A 25,099-nucleotide genomic window follows, 5' to 3' on the forward strand; every position below is an offset into this window, starting at 1 on the left:
GATATCTATTTCCTCTTCCCTCAAAAGAAATGTTTCCTGTATATTCAGATTTTTCATGATTATTGATGTTAAATGGTTATATTAATAAAATCCGTCAAAAAGAATGAATCAGGAGAAAGCTATAACCTCACAAGAGAAGCTAAAGGATCCTGCTAAAAAAGGCAGTTTTTCTAAAGCTACTATAGAGGGAGACACCGGATATTACACAAGCTTTGTCAAAATCATAAGATATCCTCTTAATTGAAGTTCTCGATATGTTTTTATCACAAGGGCAAGGTACTGTAGTACTGCCAGCAATAGCTGTTATAACATGCTGGGTTTTTTTTAAAGTGTGATGCACACAGATAAGTCTGCATCATAGAACTGGGGAGTGAAGAGTTTTGCCCACCTAGAAGCCACAGGTAGGTATCAATTTTCAAAGCTCAGGTAAGTGGAGATTTAAGGGGGGGGGGGGGAACAGCCATCAGGAAAGTAATTGATATATGAGGTAATGTGAAATGATCCAACCAGCCCACTAAACCCATCCACGTTTGATGGCCAGGCACTAAAAAGGAAAGGATTACATATAAATCAATGCTCCACAGCAATTTCAAAGCCCAGTCTAAGGAATGGGAAGGAAACGGACCCGACTGCAGTTCCTTTCTGGGGAAGGGTTTCGCCGAGTAAACAAACCCGGCTCCGCTACGAATTAGTTGAACAGTTCAACTTTTTCATCCTTTCTCGTGACCGGCTAACTCGGGGAGCAAGTGCAGCTCTCCCCCCGGGAATCAGGTAGACTCACCTGGCAGGCTCGGGGTGTAACGCTGCCGGGGGTCACAGCCCAACCTGGACTAAAAGGTCAGCGATGAAAGCGGCTCCGCTGCCGAGTCCCGGGCAATCCCTTCCCATCTCGCAGCAGCGGCGGCGGCGGCAGCCCCCGCGGCAGGGCAGGGGAAGGACGGTTCCGCCCGGTGTTCAGCATTCAAAGCAAGCAGCAGCTCCGGAGGCGAGGCTGCCTTGTCTCCGGCATCGCGTCCCACTTGCTCCGGATCTCCGCGGGTCTCCGGCTTCTCCGTTCCCCTCCCTGCGCACTCCGCAGTGGGACTGGTTTACGCGGAGCAGCCCGGGCGCAGCAGCAGCCGCCGCCGGCTGGGGGAGCTTAGAGCCAGCCCCGGCTGAAAGGCAGCGCCAGCACCATCCCCCCGACGCTGCTTCCACCGGGAGCAACTTTCCCCGGGCTTCAGCCCCGCAGCCGCGTGGCCGGGCGCATGGGGCCAGCCGCCGGGGTCCCTGCAGCGCCGCGGCCAGCGCTCCGCATCGTGCGCCGGGCGGGCTAAGAGCCCTGCCTGGGACGGGCCATTCCGCGGGGGCCAGGCGAAGCGGCAGAGCCGTGACTACACCCACCCGTCAGGAGATCGCACCGGCATCGGGCAGCCACCCCCCGATCTGCTCAACCCGGAGCCGCTCCCCTGATCACACCGCAGGGCTGAGGGCCAGCGCTGGGCTGTCAGCTCCCTGCAGCTACTGGAGGAGGAGGAGGCAGAGCTGAGCGGCCAGGCGCCTCTCGCCAACTCCCCTCCTCGCCCCGCCGGCATTCAACGCGGTCGCTGCAGGAAAGAGAGAGAAACAGCCCCACGTTGCTGCATTATTCAAACTTCGGAGCGGATCGCAGGCTAGGATGGAGGGTGGGGGAGGTGTGTGTGTGTGTCTGGGGGCGGGGGGGTAGCTGAGCTCTTGTGGCTCTCGCTGTGTTACAGTCAAAACCGGCCTCCTTGCAATTCGTCGGGGCTGGCATTAGGCGTCATTGTAAAGCTACTTCTCCAGCAGCACCCAAAGGAGAGGTTCAGAAAGACACGCTTCCGCACAAAGAGAAATGCGGGACTTTATTTGGATCAAAGGCAGAGTTCGAGTCATTTCACCGTTTCACGCAATGACCGCTCCCTGCACACAATAAGGGCGAAGACATTTCGCCGGTGAATGGCTGCTGGCCTGGTGGCCAATCGGTCCCCCCAGGCGCTGAGTCTGCCCTGACCCGGACCCCCAGCGGGGCTCACTCAGCTCCAGAGTCGAACGGTTCCATCCGAGCCCCCCGAAAGCAGGTGCTCTGCCTTGTGATCAAAGACAACGCTCTGCACCTCGTCCTCGTGGCCCACCAAGCTGGACAGCTGCCCCGAGTTGAGTTCCAGGGTCTTCACCGTGCCGTCGTTGCTTGCCAGGGCCACGACGTGACCTGCAATTCAGAGCAAAGTCGTCAGAGTGCTAGAAGGCGACCGGAGGGAGCAAAGACTGCAGTTGGGAAGGCTGAGGCTGTGGACTCTTGCTTGAAATGCCCCCCGATTTAGCGGAAAGCGACATCCATCAATAACAACAGAGGAGATGTCAGAGTGAGGACCTGGGCTTGCGGCTCATTGGGAAGGCATCTATTCTATTTTTATTTTGGTTCAATGATTTAGGGCCAGATTCTGATACTCTCGCTGAGAAGCACTTTAGCCCACAGGTAATTTCACTCAAATCAGTCAGCACTCCTGGATTAAGATGCCATATCTCGCCTAAATGAACCAGAATCCGGCCCTCTGACATTAATGTTGATAGTCCCAGCATAATACATTAAGGTGCCTAGGTGAGTTTAGGCGTCTAAATTCCATTGACCTTTAGCAGGAGTTGAGCACATAATTCCTTTAGGTTCCAATGAAAACTCCCAGCCTAATTAAACAGTTAATATAGAAGTGGATACAGCAGTTAAAGGGGATGGTGGGAAGGTTTTAAAAAGTCCAAAGCTTCCTTGCACTTATTTATAGAACAAGCAGCCTCTATATCTTACCAGTCTAAACAAGCCCAGTATGTATTTATAAGTTTATTATTTTGCAGTTTAAATAAAAAGCATGACTAACAGCTGGTAAGTGATACATTTGAATCACCCCTTATTTTCTCAGCCATCAGATGAGAGAACCTCTCTGCTTCCACATTAACTGCAATAATCAGGATCTTCACATATGTCCGTACACACACAACAATAACAATACCCAACCAAAAAAAAAAAAAAATCAATACATTCATTTCAAGGCAGATATGGTCTGCTCAACAGAGCCATCATTGTATTTCAAGTCATGATTTTGGTCAAACACCTTTAGCTATTAGAGGCAGGTTCAATATACCCTCAGAATGATTATGGCCCTTTTTTATGTATCGGTACTTTTTTTCCCCTGAAAGCAAAGACATCTCACCCATAGAAGCTGAATTAATGCTGACATTGACAAAGTCAATGCAGTATTGAAGCAAAAGTTTTTGAGGAAGAGTAGGGAAAACAGGGCCAAGTGTGGCCACAGCTACTCCATGAATAGCTGATCAGGACTTATGACCAAACAAGTGCATGGGAAGAATCTGGCCCAAAAGAAAATGTAATTTTAATGATGCTGAAGCCACAAGGTCTTGTGTATCAGAATCTGATGTAAATTTTATCCTGGAAATATATTGTCCATCCTTTCAGAATAATTCATGACAATGATGTCTCTTGTTATGCTCACCACAATAGGATGGCTTCATTTGACAGCGTGTGAGATAAACAAATGCCATTTTCTCCATTTATCAAGTGAAACATTTTGGCAAAATAATCTCAAAAATGCATTGAGAACATTAAATCACCGGTTATGCCTGGAGTGGTCATGGCTATTTGTACAAGAGGTGGAAGTATGGAAGTAGAGCTAACCATGATAAATATCCTTTATTTGCAAACCTTTATAACTACCGGGCTTCTTCATCTAAAACAAAGCCTGACACAGCAAAGATCTGTAGGATGGATTAGGGTGTCCAAAGCACCAGATGCGAATATTTATTATAAACTCTCTTTTAGCAAGTCTTTGCTGACAGAAGCATTACATATGGATTTCACTTGCAACCAGACTCTATGGGCAATTGCTGGGAGGTTTTCCCTAAGAGGCAAAAAAAAAAAAAAAAAAAAAGACTTAGCTCAGAGTCTTAACGCTGAAACAGCTGGGTAGGGAGTTACTGTCACATTTCATCTTTTAAAAACAGTAACAAATGCATGTATTCAAAAGAGGATTTGGACAGTCCCAGTTAACATTAGGAAAGTAAAATCAATCCAAATTGATATTTGAAACAATAAACTTATTTGTTTAGTTAAAATTCTCACTGACTACTGTACAAGGGGAATAGGACAGGCCCTAACGGTGCATCTGTATAACCTTTGCCAGCTAAATCATATGCTTGAAAGAAACAGATATTTATGTTATTTGGTTGGGGCATGTGAATATCTGAAAATGATAGTAAAATATAGTAACAAGTAGCTAGATGGTGTAGTAGTGATCAAAGAAGTATGTGTCTGATAGCTAGTACTCTCTGATGTTTGCGGGGGATGTAAGTGTTGGTGGAGAATGGTCTTTTCACACACATTCAATGCTAGCCAAATTATTGTGCATTGCTATTGTGAACTATGAATAAAGCAACTTATTTGCTCTGTAGCAGAAGGGTGTGTGAGTGAATGTGTGAGTGAGTGAAACAGCAAATGGGGAAGAGAGGGCACATAATGGGAATGTCTCGTTTCCGTTACCCTTTATCTCAACACTGATCTACTTGCTCATGATGATTTGCTGATTATAAGGTAAATTTACTCCCTCCTTCCTGCCAACATGAGTTTTTCTTGTTTCGAAGAGAAAACAAATTGCATTTTATTGCTGATCAAAATGTTCTCCAATCAGCAAACCACACAAAAAACATTACATGATTATCATGTAAAAATCTACTTACGATTGGTGTTTTTACAAAGCACACTTATCTGTACATTAACAAAGGCACTTTGATGTAGCACTCATGGGAGGAGAAAAATATGGCATACAATGTAGTTCTACAAAGTCTATGGGCCAAATCCTCAACTAGTGTAACTCTCCACTGCTGTATTGAAGTCTATAGAACTATACTGATTCGCATCAGCTGAGTATCTGGTCCACTGTGTAGAAGCTGCAAAGCATCAAGATTGAGATCAACATGTAATGCCAGGGAAGACCCTAGAGAGTTCAAACCATTTGCAAGGCCTTTGTTGGTGCCACACTGCTACGGGCTCACCCACAGCACTGGGCACACAGCTAGCAAAGGTGCCCCACTGCCTCTGGCTGTCCCATGACCAGTCCTGAACCCTCGCCTCCTTCTCAGTCTGTGAGGCAGGAGGAATGACTAAGCAGGTCTTCATGGGGCCCTATCTACAGTATCAGCTTAGCACTGATGCAGCTAAATTGCAGTTGGCCATTGTTGGAATGTAGACACGCCGACTCACCTGAGGTGGCATGTTACTCTCTGAGAGCAGTGTAAGCTACAAGGTAATTTGCCTCACAAAGTACTCTGGAAATGGCTATGTAAACATGGCATCTTCCTACTCAGCAGATCTGATCCCTCTGCACCCTCAGAACCATTTCTGCTGACATTAATGACAAAATAAGACTGTACTGTTTTCCTCCTGCTAGCCCTGCTGAGCCAACACAGTTAAGAGAATGAGCTGGATTCTATTCCTGCATATGCATCTGCAGCGGGAATTGTTAATTAATTCCAGGCTGTTACACCTGTGCAACCCCATTGCCAATAATTGGTGACAGGGGTGTCATCATTTGTTCCTCTTGATCCTTATTACAGGCGATGATGCATAAGAAGGAAAGGACCCAGCTTGATTTTGAGATCCCAATGTCAGGAAGCATGGCTGGCAAAGAGGAACAGAAAGCAACTGAGCACGTTAGATCAGGAGTCACAGAGACAACAAGAATGGAAACTCAGGCTGCCATTTTTACAGTCATTGCTCAAAGTAGGACTGTGCACAATTATTTTTGCCTTCATCAGCAGTAATACTCCTGAACAGATGGAGGGTATGGGATTGGCAGCAAGACCAGGGGTGGCTCCAGGCACCAGCGCAGCAAGCACGTGCCTGGGGTGGCAAGCCGCAGGGGGCGGCCTGCCGGTCATTGTGAGGGCGGCAGATGGGCAGTTTTCAGCGGCATGCCTGTGGGAGGTCCACAGGTCCCGCGGTTTCAGCGGTGGGTACACCGAAGCTGCAGGATCGGCAGATCACCCGCAGAAACGCCACCGAATCCGTGTGACCAGCAGACTGCCCGCAGGCGTGCTGCCAAAGGCTGCCTGACTGCCATGCTTGGGGTGGCAAAAAACATATAGCCGCCCCTGAGCAAGACAGTCAATGGCAGTAGAGTACTGGCACAGGAGATGAGCTAGGAGTAATATGGTTCCAAAAGGGGCACTGCAAAATACTTTGAAACCTATGGGGTCTTTATGGGTATTACCACTAGGTAGATTTTCATGACATGGTGGCAAAAATGCCTGAACTCCATGTACTCTAGCACTCACTCCACTGTTACCGCTAATGCAGCTACACTGTTCCTGCCTGTGACTGGAATATGGGTAATTTTTCTGGTTCAGCTGAATGGTGTTAGCACCAATGTGAATCACTGTGCAGACAGAAAGCCACAGGAGATGGCCCTGTTTTTATGACCATGTTAGTTATACTTGCTTCTTGCTTTACAGTGGAAAAAATGCCAGAAGCCATCAGAGGTCATACTGGTGGGATATATTCATAAAATTCCCTATTGCATATGTGTTTGGTATCTGTTGTGTCTGTTCCTTCCCTCTCTACTGGTCAGCAGCATAGAGCTTAATTCCCTTGTACATGTCATACAAGGGGGAAAGGCAGATATATAATGTGTGGGAGGCTATGACTGTATGGTCACATTTCCTCTCTGTTCTTCCTGGGCTTTTTCTGAGTGATTAGGACCTTCTGATCCTTTCCCTCCAAATGCAGAGTAAGGGAACAGAGCATATGGTCTCCGCAGCTGAATTAGCTATCTCCACACTGTTCCCAAATTCCAGTGTCCTACAAGCAAAGAGCTGTTCTTGGACTCCAGTTCTAAGCTCCTGCATGGTAGCTTGTCATGCTGCCATTTACAGATTAGCCAAGATCTTTATTTTAGACACTGATTAATTACAAGTATAATCCTGAAGTTTTGGCCAGATATATACCTGAACAATGATTAAATCCTGAAGATCATTGCAATTCTCCCCTTGCCCTCTTATCAACATTGCCCTTTTAGAAAGGCTGCACATACAAAACATACCCCAGTGTTCTCTCTTGAGAACAGAGGTGCAATATCAAAAGATGCTATAACTTTATTTTATGGGCCAGACCTCATCTGGTGTAAATCAGTGAAGGTCTATGGCCATTGATGGAGTTATGCTGATTCATACCAGCTGAGGATCTGGCCTTATAACTTTAGGAATATGTGTAAGATTTTGGAGCTAGAGACATTTTGTAGACATCTGATACTAAGGGACCAAATTCTGATCTTTCTTACACTGATGCAAATGAAGAGTCACTCCAGTGAAGTTTATGCCCTGGGATAAAGCCAATATGAGTCCAAAGTCATGGCCGTTATATGTTTAACTACATTTGATTTTAAGTTCTACGGAAGCAGGGATCTGTATTTTTATTTCCTTGACTATCAAGAGCCATAAACACCCATGGTGCTAAGTAAATAATAATAATAACAATAATGAAACCGCTTTATGTAAATATAGTATGAAATCCATCTCATAATATGAATTGTTGGCTACATCTAAAATAGTGCTGGTATGTTGAAGCAGTTTAATTTAATTTGTTACTGCATGATAGATTTCTTCAGAACACAAAACTAGACAAGATTAATTTGCTGGGCTGATAAAGCCAAATTACCTAGGGTAGAGGGAACAAGACCTGTACTTGTCAAAGGACAAAAAAATTGACAATTCATATTCCAGGAGATCCTAATAGAAATCACAGCAATGATTACCAGCTGTCTTTGTAAAATGAATTTGGGGCGAAGCTCTGCCAAGGCAACATTAGGCAATGCTTTACAAGGCGACGTACTCAAGTATCCATAAACAATGCCATTTTTGCAATGGAATAGCCTAAAAAGCAGACTGTTTTACTGATATTTGGCTTTGACACTTGATAAATCATGTTGACCGAAGCCTTTGATTTTTTGTTATTAAAGGAACAAGTCACAATCCCAAAGGCTGTTTTGCAGCTAATGTATCAAACAGAAACTGAGCCCGCCATAGAAAACACTCCAACAGATCTAACCTAATTTGCTTTCTACTTCCCTACTAAATCCTGCTATAGGCTTAGACTATTATGGCTAAATGTCCATGTCAAACCAAAGACAAATGAAGGGCTGGTTGATTGGAATCATAAGATAATACTTACGTTGAAGCACTGAATTTTTCTTCAGGCAAATGAATGTAGAAATTATGCATCTAATTTAATTATTGAATACTCTGAATATTTCTGTTTTAGCAGGACCAAGCTGCCTAGTGCCTCTACAGAATTTTGGTAGACGAATGCCAAAAAAGTCTAATAAATGCCACACACAAATCAATCAACCAACCAACTACTTAATGTTTCCTATTAGATTGAGACATCAGTGATAAAGTAGAATATAAATAGCATTATTTCTGTCTTTAATTCAATTATTTCTGTAGACCCAATATTAACTCTTTGGCTTATTTGTGGAACAGAACAAGAAATTCATAAAAATCATGTAAAACTCTCCCTCAGCCTTTATTCATATAAGTAGCCAATACTTATATTGACTATTCATGAAAATGAAGAATACTTGACTTGGATCATTGCTTCTAATGAAAGAAGGAGGTAATAAAAATAATTATATTTCTCATTGAAAATAAACCAAGAGCAACAGTTTCCCCAATTTAACACCACCAGCTCTCCTTAAAACTGTAAGCAAAGCATTCTTCAAAGAAACAAAACCAGCCATTTCATATTTCATTCAAATTACAGGTGTCTTGCATGAAATTTAGCTATTTTGTTTATCATAACTGCATAGGGAAGAAGCCTGAAACTATTAAGTGTAGCACAGATGAAATAACATATCATAGAAAGAAAGCAAAGCTTTGATCGATATGACAATGATTTTTATACACATCAGAACCAATTCAAAGCATTTCTCCGGGATCAATATAGATAGACAGAAATGCTTCTCAGCATTTATTACCTGTGGAGGGAATTATTGATTACCTCCATTGATTTCTTCTATGTATGTGGAGAGGCATCTGTTGTTTTTCTAGAAAGATGCCTCAAAGTGAAAAGTATCAAGAAACTACTTATATTTTAAGGATTTACATTAATGGTTCAACCGGTGTCATTACTCAGGACTTTGCAACCCCATTTAAAGAGAGGTGAAATATAATTTAGCTTATTTTTAGCACATGATTGTTAGTCAATATAACATTGTAAGAGAAGTTGTTTTGAAACCTTACCTGCAACTCATCTTTTAAAGTACACATTGTGCCAAATATGTTTTCACAGCCTGTCCCCTTTGTAAAGTATTCCTTTTGTCAACAGCAAATGGTAAAAACAGGGGAGAAAAGGGAGAGGCTAAATTCCTTGCTGGTGTAAATAGCTGAAATTTCACTGAAGCCAATGGAGTTACAACAATTTACATCATTATTACTAGATCGTATATTACAATAGTGGCTATAGGACGCAATCACCGATTGGGTCCCCATTGTGCTAGGCCCTGTACAAAAAGACGGTCTCTTACCCAGTTTGCAAACTAACTCAAAGACTAGAAACAACAGGTGGCCAATGGATCGGGGAGTACAAGGGAAAGTGGGACAACTGTAAATGTAATAAACTGTGGTCAGACGGCCTACCCATTGCCAAATGCCTTGTAGGCATCATGGTAGGAGGAACGGACTTGGCTCTAAATTTACAGATCCCTACCAGCTGTGACTCGGAGGAGCTGACTGAAGCCAATTTACATCAGCTGAGGATCTGGCCCACAAAGTTTAAATTTACTGTGAAATCGCACAAGCACTTATTTTTGGGAACTTTTGGGGAGTAGGAATTGATGGAAGGGAAGGCATCCACACACACCAGTGACTTTACAGGCAAATGTCGGAGGGCTAGACTCAGCCAGAGTAGATAAAATGTTTAACAGCTGTTGCAAAGTGTGATTGTAGTGGCTGTAGATAAAATTGTTCATTACTGTCATACCACGCAGAATGTTATTTACCAAGCAACTGATTTGCACCATACGAATGATGTTTTATATATGTTTTTGTTCCATAAACAGCTTTCAACAAATACAGTAATTATTTCTTGTCTTCCACACGTAAACTATGTTTTGCTTAGGAATGCACTTCTTTGACATTACTATAATTCCTAAACTCTAGCAGCACATGAATAAATCTTTGAAACAATCATCTCTTGCTAGTAACAGCACATACCCATCCCCTCCCCTCCCCACACAGAGCTTTCAGTTAAGTTTTTCACAAGAGGGAATGAAGAAGAATGTTCTCAAGAAGGTGCTAATTTATATGGAATAATTTACAAAATATTGTAGTAATTCAGTCCAAGATAATTGGGAAAGAAAGAAAGGACTTCAAGAATTTGCTGACACAGGGAATGGTTTTTAATGAGTTGCGACTGAACGGACACTTAGTTCCCGTGAAGAAATCACTGATTTTTCTCTCAGGACTACCTAAGTCAAAGACGCTAGAGATCTGGCAATGTGCATTAGGAAAAATTACCATTATTACAAACACTTAAACTCCTGAGTCATCTTATTCATGCAAAATGTCCCATTGAATTCAATGCAATTACTTACATGCATAAGTGTTTTCAGGACCAGGGCCTTACTTTGCAAATAGAGAAGTTTTAATGTGACTCCGTATTTTTTATTGTTTTCAGATAAACCCACTGCAAAACAGCATAAAGGGAGTAGGAGACGATCAACAGAAAGAAAAGAATAGAATACACAGAGTCCCAGGCTCAGGAAGGTACTTAAGGCCTAACTTTAAGCACATGAATTGTTGTAGGGGCTTCTTATGATGGATAGATCCACTTTTATTTGGTTCTTTAATAGGACTGAAACTGTTGGAGCCTTGTAAGGGGAAATTTAGCTTTTCATGTTGACTGAGGGTATATAAAGGCAGGACACAGATTTACTATCAGCCTGCTAGACCAAGGGTTGAGAGTTCAATCCTTGAGGGGGCCATTTAGGGATCTGGGGCAAAAATCTGTCTAGGGATTGGTCCTGCTTTGAGCAGGGGGTTGGACTAGATGTCTTCCTGAGGTCCCTTCCAACCCTGATATTCTATGATTCTATGTGTCACTAGATTCAACTATTCAAGGAAGAGAACTGTAACAGGAATTAAGGCCAGAGGAAAAAAAGACTTCTAGGCAAATTCCTCAATAGAAATTTAGGAATGTGTAGGGGGCTTTTAGTGAAGCATAGAATGATCCACATTGTCACGGTGATGGGTCATCAGGGTAGAGTGATGGTGCTGCATCAGAACTGGTGACATCGATTCCACATCGGCTGATTATACTTCAGTCCCTTTGGATGGAGGGTTGTCTCTAGCTACAGATGGGCTTACTATAGGATATGTCCATAAGCATTTAGTTTTTGGAGATTAAGGGATCTGGTCGGCGTTTGGCAAATTCAAATCGAGCACACTGTTTAGCTCTGATTATTCTTCTATAAGGAAAACTTGACCTTGATGGAGAGGCATTCTTTCCAAAGCTTGAACAGTTCTCAGAACTTGACAAATTGCTTTTTGGTAAAAAAAAAATATCACTGGAAAGTTACTCAAAGCAGAGAAAGCAGGTATCTGACAGGAGAAAATCCTTTATCTAAAGAGTCTTATAAAAGATTTTATAATATCCTGGACAATTAGTGTGCAGTTATTTTTCAACTAATCATGAATTTGTTTAAACTAGATTTTATTTGGCCTTTTGGTGGTATTTAGTGTTTTTGAACTGGTTGCTTCTTGAAATAGAAAAAGAAAAAGAAAAGAAAGTGGTATGTGTTGGAGGACTGTTTTTAGATGTCACTTTTCAAGTGAAGTTGTGGAGACACATTCACCATTCAACACTAGATCCAGAAGGATGAGCTCATGGTTCACTTTCTACAGACAATCAGTTCTATCTTTTATCTAGGAATGGCAATATTTCATTATCTTTTCTCTCTACCTGGAAGAAAAATAAATTGTATTTGCATCTAGTAGGAATAGGTTTGTCTAAATATCAATTGCATATATTTATATATGTGCATGTATGTTCACCTGTGCAGCTGAGTTTACCAGAACATAAGATTAAGTACTTGGCAGATGGCATTCTGGTAAACAGTGGAAAGATCATTAACTCTGCTTAGAATTTCCTAACAGCAGGTAATTGAAGAGAGCAAACATAAGTGAGGATTTATAGTCATTTATGTTTAGTTTGTGTAAGTGTTTAGGGTGGAATATCTGGTACTCTTCAATTGCTGTAGTACAAGGAAGATAAAAAGTGCACTGTTGAGCAAAAAGGGTGGAATAGGATCCATTAATGAACTACACACTTCGTCTCTGATGTTGTCTCTGAGGCCCAGCTGTTCTGGTAGTAACCACAGACAAGAGTTATCCTCGAGCTGAAAAAAATAACAGACCAAGGGCTGGGATATTCAAAGGGACCTAAGGGAATTGGGCACCCAATTTCCATCGATTTTCAGTAGCAGGTAGGTGTCTAACTTATCAAAGCACTTTAACAAGGTGAATTTGGAGATGTAAGCTACAGAAAGCCATTGAAATAGAGCAAGAAATGGATCCTCACAGAAATGAATAGCTTTTAGTTTTTTGGTAGTAACTAGTTAGAATTGTATGTCAACTAAGTGGTATTTCACCTGTACAATATCCACTGGTATAAACTAATTCAATCTGTTATCCGATTTCTCAAAATGTTATGGTGATGCACGTATACATATAATGTTGCTGGGTTCGGGTGCAGCGAGAAGTAAGAAGGCTTTTTATTTTTGTGATGGGGATCTCAACAGAGAAGAAGTGTGGGAGAGTGCCTGCTCTTGCTTTGGGCAACTCAGGACGATCCTAGTTTCTTTGTATATTGACAGGCATGACCGATACCATTTCTGCACACTTGGAGTGAAATATTTTTCTTGGACAGAAAGGTCAGCAGTTTTGTCATGTGCAGACTTGGGGGACTGATAGCCAGACATTTGAAATTGGCTGTTATAGCCACTGTAGTGTTACCTCTGTATTTGGCAATCGCCACTGGAGTACTGTGACCAGTTCTGGTGTTCACAATTCAAGAATGATGTTGATAAATTGGAGAGGGATCACTGAAGAACCACGAGAATGATTAAGGATTGGGAAACATGCCGTAAAGTGATAGACTGAAGGAGCTCAATCTATTTAGCTTAACAAAGAGAAGGCTAAGGGAAGACTTGAACAGTCTGAAAGTACCGATATAGTGGAACAGAAATTTGATAATAAAGGACTCTTCAGTCTGGCAGACAAAGGTATAACACAATCCAATGGCTCCAATTTAACAACGAAGGTAATGAACCATTGGAACAACTTACCAAGGGTACTGGTAAATTCTTCATCACTGGAAATATTTAAATCAAGATTGGACATTTTTCTAAAAAATATGCTCTAATTCTAACAGGAATCAATTCAAGGAAGTTCTCTGGCCTGTGTTATATGGGTCAGACTAGATGATCACAGTGGTCCCCTCTGGCTTTATAATCTGTGAATCTAAACATCGGACCTGCCCAATATACATTGGTAATGATAGCACATTTGTTGGAATGTTAATGATATTACGATGCTGAGTCAATGGGAAGCAGTACGAAGACATATCAGAGTAAGGACTCGATCAATAATTGTGGTCTAAGGAATTTCAGAGAATGTGACGTTAATAACATCGCTGCTATAGCCCGCAGGGCAAGGAGATGACAGGAAAATGTCAAATGTTAAAATTCTGCATGAGTGGAAGGTGACTGCGGAAAAGAGTAATGATCAGTATAATCTGCTGATCTTCACAAATGAATTAATCATCATAAAATTATCTAAATGAGGTCCTGAGATGAAACTCCATTCGCGAGGACATTTTCCACAATAATTTCTGATCAAGTGGAAAGTATCCACATTACAGTTAGGGTTCAAGTTGAACCATCACTTTTAATAACAATTTTTATTCTTCTATTAAAATGGCACACATGAAATTTCAATTCAAATGAATAAATACTGGACGTTGAGCCAAATACCGTCTCCAAAATGTGTTAGTTACTTCTTTGATATTTCAAGCAACTTTCCTACAACAATCTGGGAGAAACAAACCTTGATGTGAAATATGTTAACTAGAACATCTCAACTTACCTTTCTCAGTGTTCTGGGAAACCTAGAATAATGTAAGTGATAGCAAAATACATGTTACAAATTGGAATTTACACTGGACTTCTTTAGAATTGGGATCCCTGTATATAATTTTTGATGCAAAATGGCCTATACTATTAGAAGTCAGTATGATGTCCAGCTAAAAGATCAGGGCATTCATATTATTCCAGTTGGAAGAATTCTATCTTTTTTTACCGGCCTAAGAAAGGGGTTAAATATCTCAAAATATAGACAGATTTTCTGTCATTTCACAATGCAATATTTGTGTTGCATTTTATAAACAACATAAAGACAGCAAGATATTCAAAAACCTGTCTCTGTCTAATAGAAACACAATTTTCAGAAGCATTAGTAGAATGTAAAATAACCCTCTTTTTATTAATATTCTACTCCTCTCTCTCTTTTTGGATGCCTGCAGTCATTCAATACAAGCCTCTTTGATCCTCCTTTCTTTCTCAAATGATAATATGGATATGCGAGTGGAGTACAAGATCAGACCAGGATGTAAGTAATGACTTATTTTCCCCATGGATCCCCATATGTATCATCTATTCAACCTTATCATTAGCTTAAAGAATGAAGGGCCAGATTTTTAATGGGATTTAGGCACTTTAAGATGCAGACGGGTGCCTATTGGATTTTCAAAAAGACTTAGGCACCTAACTACCATATTCCTATTGAAATCAATGGGAATTAGACACCTAGGCATTTTTGAAAATCCCACTGGGTGCCTAAACGCCTTTAAAAATCTGGCTCCCATTAGCCAGTGTTCACTACTGAACCTGGATCTTCATGGCAGAGTGCAGTCATGAAGCCATAGCAACACTCCACAATTTAAATATATTTGATACTGAAACAGATTGCATCCTTTGCATGAGTTTTGTAGCTCTAACACTGAGGTAATGCACTTCTTGTCTCCACTGTACTAACTGGTTGTAATTAACACCTCCCTCTCTAATAGAATTCCCTTGGCGCCTAGAACAGCCTTATAGAGTGCACTGAGCCTAATGAACATTTCAGATGTGGCCCTCATTTATGATGAAGGATGCGTGAGATTAAAGTGGAATCAGGTGGTTGAGAGTTGTTGTCAGTTGTTCTGCAGGCATGGATGTCAAGCTCAATTTAAGTCTTATAAGAATTTAAACTCATTGTAATCAGATGCATATAAATGATCTCAGGTGAAAAGGAGTTTGGAAAAAGTAATCATTTTGCTTCACCTCACAAGTTGTAACCTTCGCTCCCAAACGTTTTTACCATTGAGTATGCGCATTGAATAAAGCACTTGTGTTCTCCTCGGGCTGGATTATAGAGAAAGCTGCTGATAAACACGTGTTTTGAGCGCTAATGCTTTTAGTATTCATCTTCCATTTGCATCAAATTAGCTGATGAAACAATTCCATTTTGGCTATTAAGTTAGTTTGCAAGACCAGAAGTAAATGAATAAAGACAGAGATTGTTATTCATCAGGTTGATCTTGTGCTTAAGGAATGGGATTGAAATACACAAGACCTTGGTTCAATGCCTGGTTCGGCTACAGATGTCTTGTGTGACCTTGGGCAAATAACTCATTTCTCATCTGTAAAATGGGGATAATAATGCTCCTTTTCCCAGAAGCTTTGTCCATTTCGATTGTAAATTATTCAGGGCAGGAATGGTGTCTTATTCTGTTTGTTCAGCACAACAGAGCCCCAATCTGAGTTGAAACCCTGAGGTGCTACTGCAGTATAAATAAATAATAATAATTGGTTTAAGAGATTTCTTTAATGTCGATTATTATGAAATGATTGGCACCTAAATGTTTTGCCCTGCAAACAACTAAAATGTGTTTTACCATGATAGTGAAAAAACCACAGATTTAGAAACGGGGTTTAATAAAATATTTTCCAGGGAAAAACTTAAACAGAGGCTCCGCCCTTAACATAAGCATGTTATTGTCAACTGTGGCACAAGGAGGAACCAGGGAAGGAGATGTGGCTTGTTCTTTTACCTAAACATTCCTACTACTGTCATTTTTAAGGTTTGTCATATTCACTGTCTTGACAGTGCAAACACTACTCTGTAAAATCTGTCAAAGAGGCCAGTTGATTTCCTACATCTTCTGACACTTGCAGCTCTTTAATATCAGGCTGTCAGAACACCTAAGAGAAAGACAGGTGCTTACTTGTTCAGTGCTGTTACTGTGACTACCATCACACATACTTTAATCATTAGCCTTATACTATGAAATTCTGACTTTTATACCCTTGGAGTTCCAGGCTGTAAAATGCTACTGGCATAAATCTATCTTATGGGTTAGTTAGCTCACTTGCCCATGGAACTATATTTATAAAATGAATCCTTTGTATTTTATGAAGTGTACATTATTTTTTCTAGAATTTTCTACCGTGATCTGTTGCTTTCACTGTTGTTTTTTGTAACTCTTTATTGAATTTATGATACCCATGGGTGAAACTCAGTTGGGTAACGCTCTTCTTTATCTTAAACCAAGGGAGATTAGGCACAGTCATGAGCAACGGGTAGGGCACCAACCCAAGAGTAGCCCTGGAAAGCACTGGACTCAGAGAAATCTCTCTAAGCCACATCTCCTTCCCTGGATGAGCGGAAAGGGGAGGGGTGGATTCAAAGCACTATCCATTCCTAACCCAGCAGTTCCAGGGGGAAGTAAGAAGAACCCACTTCTTCCATGGAGGATAGGTCCATCAGTGGCTATTAGCCAAGATGCAACCCCATTCTCTGGGTGTCCCTAAGCCTATGACTACTAGATGCTAGGACTGGACAACAGGTGATGGATCACTCGATAATTGCGTTGTTCTGTTCACTCCCTATGAAGCATCTGGCTGCTGTTGGAACATAGGATACTGGGCCACTATGATCTGACCCACTGTGGCCATTTTTATGTTATTATGTTTCATGAAACCTTCCACTCCTGAATTGTTACCCCATATATTGTATCCGAGTTGAATTTTAAATGCTTTGAAGCAGGCACTGTATATTTTTGTGTGCTCTACAAAATGCCGCATATTTAGCTTTCAGACCTGAATGAGTATTATTACAAATACTGAAACATTTTTCCTTATTGAAGTGCAGTAATATCAAGGTATAGCCAGATCCATGATCACAATTCTCAAATTAGTTATTGGGGTGCAACATGCACTTGTAACACACAAGTTCTTTTTCAGGTGGCTACTTAGAGCTAACTAAGAAGATGAAATTGATAAATCACACACAGAAACTTTATAAGCTTTTGATAATTGTGACAGGGTGCGGAGTGAGAAGCACTTAGTCAGCCCCGGCCACTCCAGCCCCAATCAAAGGGAATGGATTGGGGCTGGTTGGATAGCCCTGTGTCTGCCTGTTAATGGGCAGCACCTGCCAGCCTCATTAGCCAGGGCTATAATGGCTGACAGGAAACCAGAAGAATGGGGGAAGAGAAAGGCTTGGCACAGAGGAAGGTGGGAGCCTTCAGGTCTGTTGCTGGTCAGGCCTGCATTTGGCAAAGTTGGCTGCGAATCCTGTACATAGGTGGAAAGTGGTGGCGGGAAAACAACTGTAAATAAAGAACATTGGTGTTGCATCAAGCTGAGGCATTCCTGACTGATTGAAGGGGGCAACAGGAGCAGCCCAGCGTGCGCCTTGCTACAATAACACAGACAAATGTAACTGAAATCATAGAAAAATCAGTATACAAAGTATAAAAATAAGTACAGTAAAGTGGCTTCCTACACTGTTCATACTTATAATCTTACATTGTACACACTTACAACCTTCTGGAGACCTTTAGAAACAAAGATGGAAGAAAATGTAAGTGGAGATAACCCCAAGAAGAAGGTGCTGAGTTAGGCTTCCTACCTGGCTCTCCCATGTCATACCCATGTCCTAACACCAGGCTGGATAACCACATCTTTTATACACCTTTTCCTATTCCACCCACGCACGGCTGGGACCATATCTGATGAGCTTTCGGACCCTGCCCATGTGTTGTATCCTGGCTAACCATGGTTAAACTTCCAACCGTTATCACCTCATTTGTGTCAATTAACGTCCCAATAATTTTGATATGTCAATGCAGTTAGCTCCATAGTTACTTTATTGCAAAAGTTCCCTACGAGTAGGGTAACCAGATGTCCTGTTTTTAAAGGGACAGTCCTGTTTTTGGGGACTTTTTCTTATATCGGCACCTATTACCCCGTCCCCCCATCCCCCGTCCCGTTTTTTCACAGTTGCTATCTGGTCACCCTACCTACGAGGCTACCATACGTTCATTTTTGGGTTACTTCTTTATCACACAATGCATTGCTAAACTATCACAAGAGACATATTGCAAAATTTTATAACATTGGGTCAAACACATAATACTCTTGCTAGCTTATACCAACCGCCAACTTCTACTGGGCCTCACTTTAAGCCCTTAACACCTAATGCTGAAGACATTTAGCAGGACTATTTTAAAAACATGTATTTTGGTTCTTCAGTTTGTTGTTACAGCTTCAATTGCTTCCATTACTATTTCTATACACATGCTTAGCAGATAGATTATATTTTACCCAAAACAATATCAAGTCAGGGGTCAACAGTTAACAAAAGAAATGGATTGCTGTACATGCCTATGAACATTAGGCCCAGCATATCCTAATTAGGTATGTGGGAATCATTTCTAACAGAAAAGCTTGCAGTTAGTCCAGACTATTTTATAAACCCCCATCCAATGCAATTTTTAAACTTTTTAAAGAAAATAAAGCAACCCAAATATAAACAAACACCACCACCACCACCAGCCCTGCCCTGTGTATTATTTTGAACTTACAACGGCTCAGTCCACAAATAGTCTGTTAATTGTGAATACCGCCAGAGCCACCGCTTTCTGGAACTGGAGCAATTACATTATCCAATTTTCATAACATTCAAATGAAAGCCCGAGTCACTTCTTTATCTCACTGCTGGGTTAGAGGAAGAGTACACACAGATATGGGTAATATACACACTGTCATTCCAAGAAAAGCCAAGGCTGTGTGCGAAGAGCATGCTTATTACACGTGCCCAGCAAAAGAAACAGACAGCCTGTGTTCTCTCTCCTTCTTGGCCGAAAAGGCCTTCATAAATTCTTCTCTGGCAAACAAGAGGCAATGATGTTACTACAGAATTGATGGTAAGCATGTTTCACGTAGAGGAAGACAACGATTCAAGGAGTTGGTGCGCACAGTGACCATCATATTGAAAAAGCTGCTAGTTTAAAGCAGATGAGACCTGTGCTCATATAGATTTTTTTCCCTGTGAATTCTATTCATAAGACGATATGAAAAACACTTCTCAGGTAACAATATGCTCCTAAAAGCAACCAATGTTTAATTCAGCACTGAATTATCTTGAAATAAATTAGACATTAAACAATATGAAATTTCCATCAAACAGCACTTTTGCTGTATCTCCTTTTCTTCCCGTTATGAGCCTTGGGTCCCCCTGTCATAGGGCCAAATCCTCAGTAAGGGAAAGTCCACATAGCTTTATTAACTTCAATTCTTTCTTTTAAGAGAGCCCTCAGCTACAAAGTTTGGGTCCAAATCCAGATCTGGACTCACCCAAAGTTCTGGAGTGTTCAGATCTGGAGTTCTGGTTTTGCCCATTACAACAGAAGAAGTCAGGCTCAATGTTCAGATTCAAACTCTCCCAAAGTTCACAGGTATTTGGAGCCAGAACTTTGGTGTGGTTCCAGGTCTGATTTTCCTTATACAGTGTTAATATAAGGTCTATGGTTTTAGTTTTGATGTGCAAAGCTAAAGCAACCACACAGGGACATGTGAAATGGAATTTCAACACCAGAATCTTTCCTCAGAATGGTTGCCCTGAAATTGAAAAAATGCCTTTCACATGGACCTGAAACTGTATCCAGAATGATCACAAATTCTGCTGCTTAGAGAGTAAGGGCGAGAGCTATCCTCAGATCTGAATGCAGTAGCAGGTGTGTGAGAGTGCATCGAAAAGGCCTGCTCTTAAGGTTTTGTTTCTTTGATCTTACTGCTGCTTGCAAACTCAAGGAGAGAATATTTAAAGCAGAGGTCAGATGAAATATTTTTTATGAAAACTCACCATGCAAACTCCATTCAATTCAATATTTTCTGACATCCCCTTGGCATCTTGTCAACTTACACTTGAACTGTACGGCTTACCTTTACTCCCAAGCCCTCTCCACTTCCTCTGTTCTTGTAACTGATGAACATATCACTATCTTCCCTCTAGCTCAGGCCCTGAGCGCCACCTTCAGTTTTCTCCTCTCCTTCCCTGCATGCGTCCAGGCTGTGTCTAAATGTTACTGCATCTCCCTTCATGACATTTCTACCTCATCATTTCCTGTTCTCATTACTGAGACCTCCTCCTCCTCCCGGACACCTACAGTCCTCCCATCCTCCTTTCCCCAGTACAAAATGCTGCTAAGAGATTTTTCTTTGCCTGATCTTATCATGTCACTCTCCTTCACTGCCTCCCCCCCCCCCCAATCCAAATCAAACTTCTCACTGTCCAGAGCCCTGCATAGGTCTGTATTACTGATCCACCCATCTCTTTCCACATCACCCTCTCTTCCCCTTCTGCTTCTCAGTACCCCATTTGTCTGCTTCACATACAACTTCCTCCACACAATCTTCCACTGGGAGAATGGAAGAGATCACCTACGGGAGGGTAGAGGAGACCACTAGGACAGTGTTGAAAAAGATCAGAAATGGGAAGACTATGAGACAACGAGGGGATGGTTAGATGGATATGAGGAGAACCAGGAAAGCGCAGCGCTATGAAAGCTCAGAGAGAGGAGAGCGTGCGGTAAAGAAGGCAGCACAGTTTGGGAGAGCTGAGATGTTTCACCATATATCTGACAAAAGACAGAAAGAAAAAGAATATTTTTTGTTAGCTTTCTGGAGTTCTACTTTGAGAAGTTCCAAGACTCAACAGACAACTTGTCTACATCTTCAAAAACTCAAAGAGATTTCAACGCAATCAATTTAAACTAATGCTCTGAAATGTCCACTGTAAGGAAGATTTTGTTCAGCAGAGTTCATTCTGCTCCAGCATGTCATACAGATGCAATTTATTTTTTAACACTGCATAATGATTCTCTGATGGCTGTTAAGAGACCAAAGCTTCCAGTGGAACTTGCTGCAAATCTGAATGCTTGAGCTGGTGGTATTCTGAATAGAGAGCCTAGAATGCAATACTACAGTAACTCCTTGCTTAACGTTGTAGTTATGTTCCTGAAAAATGAGACTTTAAGCAAAATGATGTTAAGTGAATCCAATTTCCCCATAAGAATTAATGTAAATTGGGGGGAGGGAGGGGTTAGGTTCCAGGGAAATTTTTTTCACCAGACAAAAAACTATATTATATATACACACACACACACACACACACACAGAGTATAAGTTTTAAATAAACAATTTAACATTGTACACAGCGATGATGATTGTGAAACTTGGTTGAGGAAGCTTGGTTGAGGTGGTGAAGTTAGAGGGTGGAAGAGGTTGGGATATTTCCCAGGGAATGCCTTACTGCTAAATGATGAACTAGCTTTTGGCTGAGCCCTCAAGGGTTAACACATTGTTGTTAATATAGCTTCACACTCTATGAGGCAGCACGAATGGAGGGAGGGGGAGATAGCATGGCAGACAGAGACACACACCCTGTGTTTGGGAGAGAGAAGCGCATTGCCCCTTTAAGTACACTGACACCACTCTAAGTACATTGCCTTTTTAAGTATATCAGGAAGTTGAGACAGCAGTTGTGGCCAGCAAGATCTCCGTCTTGAGCCCTGTCGTGTCCCCACCCTGCTCTATATGGAGAAGGGATAAGCGGGGGGCAGGAGCAGGGGGGAGGGGGACACCCTGACATTAACCCCCCTTCCCTGCCCCCGCACAGCAAGCTGGAGGCTCGGGGAGCAGCTCCAAGGCAGAGGGCTGGAGCAGAACATGGCAGTGGGGCGAGGGACAGCTGAACTGCCAGCAATTGATAGCCTGCTGGGCAGCTGCCGTACAGGGAACTTAGGGGAGCGAGGAGCTGATAGGGGGCTGCTAATCCACCCTGGTTCCAAGCCCCCACCAGCTAGCTCCAACAGGCTGCTCTTCCTGCAAGCAGTGGACAAAGCAGGTGGCTGCCAAACGACATTATAAGGGAGCACTGCGCAACTTTAAACAAGCATGTTCCCTAATTGATCAGCAACGTAACAACGTTAACCGGGATGATTTTAAGTGAGGAGTTACTGTATTGCAGGGGGAAACTAAAAAGACAGGGGAGTGCTGTCTTACTCACAACCCCGCCATTCCCATCTGAACACATTTTTCTCACATCTAAACCATCACATTACCTTTTAGATAGTGGAGAACTGAACCCTGCGAATTTTGCCTGAGTAATCACTCAATGGAAGAACAGGATTTTACTAAAGGATGCTAATAAGTGTCATGAGTTCAGAAACAAAGCTGTTGCTTCTGAATTTTAGCAGCATTCTCACTGGTTGTGACCAGGAAATGCAAAAGGATACAACTTGAGTGAGTGAGAATCAGTGTGCTGTTGTCTGGTTCCTTGAGTGCTGAAAGGTTTTGTTCTCTGCTGTTCGCTTCCCACAGCACATTACACTTTTGGTGAACTACTGATTAAATCTTTGGTGCTTAAATAATCATCATCTGTATAAGAAAATGATTTCACCATCACAATCTACACATTTGGATATCATTAACCAGATTTCTGCTGCTGGTATAAATACAGTTTAACCTAAAAATAAGCCTCCCATCCACTCTTAAAAAGCAAATTATAACAAAACAGCATTATATAAGAATCAGTTGCATATCACAGAGACATAATACATCCAGCATTTATGAGAATACCTGCACATGCAAGGGGCAGAGAACGGGGGGGGGGGGGGGGGGGGGGGAGGGAGGGAGAGGGGGGGCAATCAGTTATTCCATTTAATTATATAATGCAATTTAACTGAACTTCAAAATACAGTCATAATGAACGTCACAAGGGAGAAGTTAGGATTAATAGAGGGCTGTGCTCAAAACAAACTGTCTTGTGGACACCACCCCAGCATGCACTGTTATGCAAACTACAACCCCCTTCCCATTTGCAATTATGAAATATCACTATAGGAATTGGTTATATGGAGCAGCAGATTAAGAAATATGGCACATATAGGGAATATTAGGAAAGTGATGTATTTTTAGCAGTCTTTAAATGCCATTTAGCAGCTGGAAAGTAGGAAGGAGAAGCCAGTTCCATGTGACCAGACAGCTTCTCGAAGAACACCACCACATACTGGGTGGATCCACTTTGGTCTATGGAGCTCATTTGGAGATTCGCTGACACTTTTCATGAGTTCTAAGAGGACTTAGCTTTAAGTCTGAGGTTTCAGACTTATTCAGATACAGAATTCTCTAAATTAAAGCAACCTGTGTGACCAAGTAGATGGGTTGCTGTGGGTCTAGAAGATGCTAACGATTACATTCTGTAGAAAACTGCACCTTCTCTTACTCCCTGGAAGATTCAGAGCCCCAAAGTTTAAAGATATAGAAATTCAATGGGGCAGTGAAATTGAGTGGTTTGCTCAAGGGTACAGAGGGAGTTGAAGGCAGATTCAGCATGAGGACCTTGATTCCCAGTCTGGCACTCAAAACACTCAACCACACCTCTCTCTTGTGACGGTAAATGCCTTTTTGGAATTCTCCCAGTATGACATTTAATGATATGAATGCAACATCACAAGCCAAGTTTTCAGTTCCGACATTCCACCATGGCAGCAGAATGCCTCAGAAGAAAGCTCAGGGTATGACATGCCTTTCACTGCTCTGAGAAACATACACCCCTCACAAAATGCTCAAGTCACCTCCTGTATTCTGCATCAGCAGTTTCCATTCACTTTTGTCTCCCATATGTGAAGTTCAGAAATAATTAAACAACATGAAGAGTATTTCTAACGTACTGTGTTATTAACGTGTATTGAATTGTGTTGGGATTAGTTATGAAATGATAACTAATACCCACATTATATCTGACAGAGATTAAAAGCCTACATGTGGATGAGCCTAATCCATTCATTGCTTTATGGACCCAAAGTCCTTCAGACAGTGTTACAAATCCACTTGTTCCTCAGCGCTGAAATTAGCATTTAGATTTAGGTTAGCTGAAGATGTATAAAATCATGTTTACTCTAGTAACAAGTACATGGACTGTATTATGGTGATGCAATGTGCTCCTGATCCACTGACTTCACAACAGAAAATTAACAGTTATACTGACACACAGGGCTATAGTCTCCCTTTTCTTTTCCAGGCATGTCGCCATTTTGGGATCTTCAAGCACTGGTGTGCTAGTTACTTAGGACCAGAAGCAGGTCATGGGCCTGAATGGCTTGATGACTCTCTTTCCTATACATGTTTTATGTTATAACTTCTCTCAAACTTTAGTTTTCTACACCAGACATATATGATTGTCTTATCTTGCCTATAGGGGGATAGAAGTTGCCTGGTTCAACTATAGTTTTTGGCGGAGGCAGCTTCTAGGACATCCAACTATAAGTGATATTCTGTTTGTGGTGCTACAAGTGTGGGATGTAAGAACAGAACTGATCAGGTCAAGAGTTTCAGAAGTGACTAGTGATTTTGGGTGTCTCAAGTTATGGGCTCCAACGAGAGACACCTTAACAGGCCCTAATTTTTAAAGAGTGCTGTGCACATGCCCTCTGAAAATGGAGCCCCTTAAAAAGTGTCTCAGCTGGGCCCTCAGAAATCACCAAAATCACTGTTCACTGTTGAAAATCTTGGCCTGAGTTTTAAATGAACCAATACATAAAAGAAGTTGGGTCTGAGTGGAAATTTGGTGAGTAAATATCAATGAGTTGCTTTTT

General features: G+C 41.8%; 2 protein-coding genes across 3 annotated transcripts in view; both read right to left on the reverse strand.

Annotated features, from left to right (window-relative positions):
• The window catches only part of VWC2L (von Willebrand factor C domain containing 2 like), a 197,779-nt gene extending 196,121 nt beyond the window's left edge, over positions 1-1,658 (reverse strand). For both annotated transcript variants that reach the window (XM_054044204.1, XM_054044203.1), the window contains exon 1: positions 782-1,658. The gene's annotated coding sequence lies outside the window, so the exon portion shown is untranslated. The remainder of the gene's footprint in view (positions 1-781) is intronic.
• A 99-nt stretch (positions 1,659-1,757) lies between these two features.
• Positions 1,758-25,099, reverse strand: part of SPAG16 (sperm associated antigen 16) — a 774,791-nt gene continuing 751,449 nt past the window's right edge. The window contains exon 16 of the mRNA XM_054044528.1: positions 1,758-2,209. Within this exon, the coding sequence (XP_053900503.1) occupies positions 2,034-2,209 (176 nt within the window). The 3' untranslated portion in view covers positions 1,758-2,033. The remainder of the gene's footprint in view (positions 2,210-25,099) is intronic.

Source organism: Malaclemys terrapin, chromosome 11 (genome assembly GCF_027887155.1).
Source record: "Malaclemys terrapin pileata isolate rMalTer1 chromosome 11, rMalTer1.hap1, whole genome shotgun sequence".
Classification (NCBI taxonomy): Eukaryota; Metazoa; Chordata; order Testudines; family Emydidae; genus Malaclemys; species Malaclemys terrapin.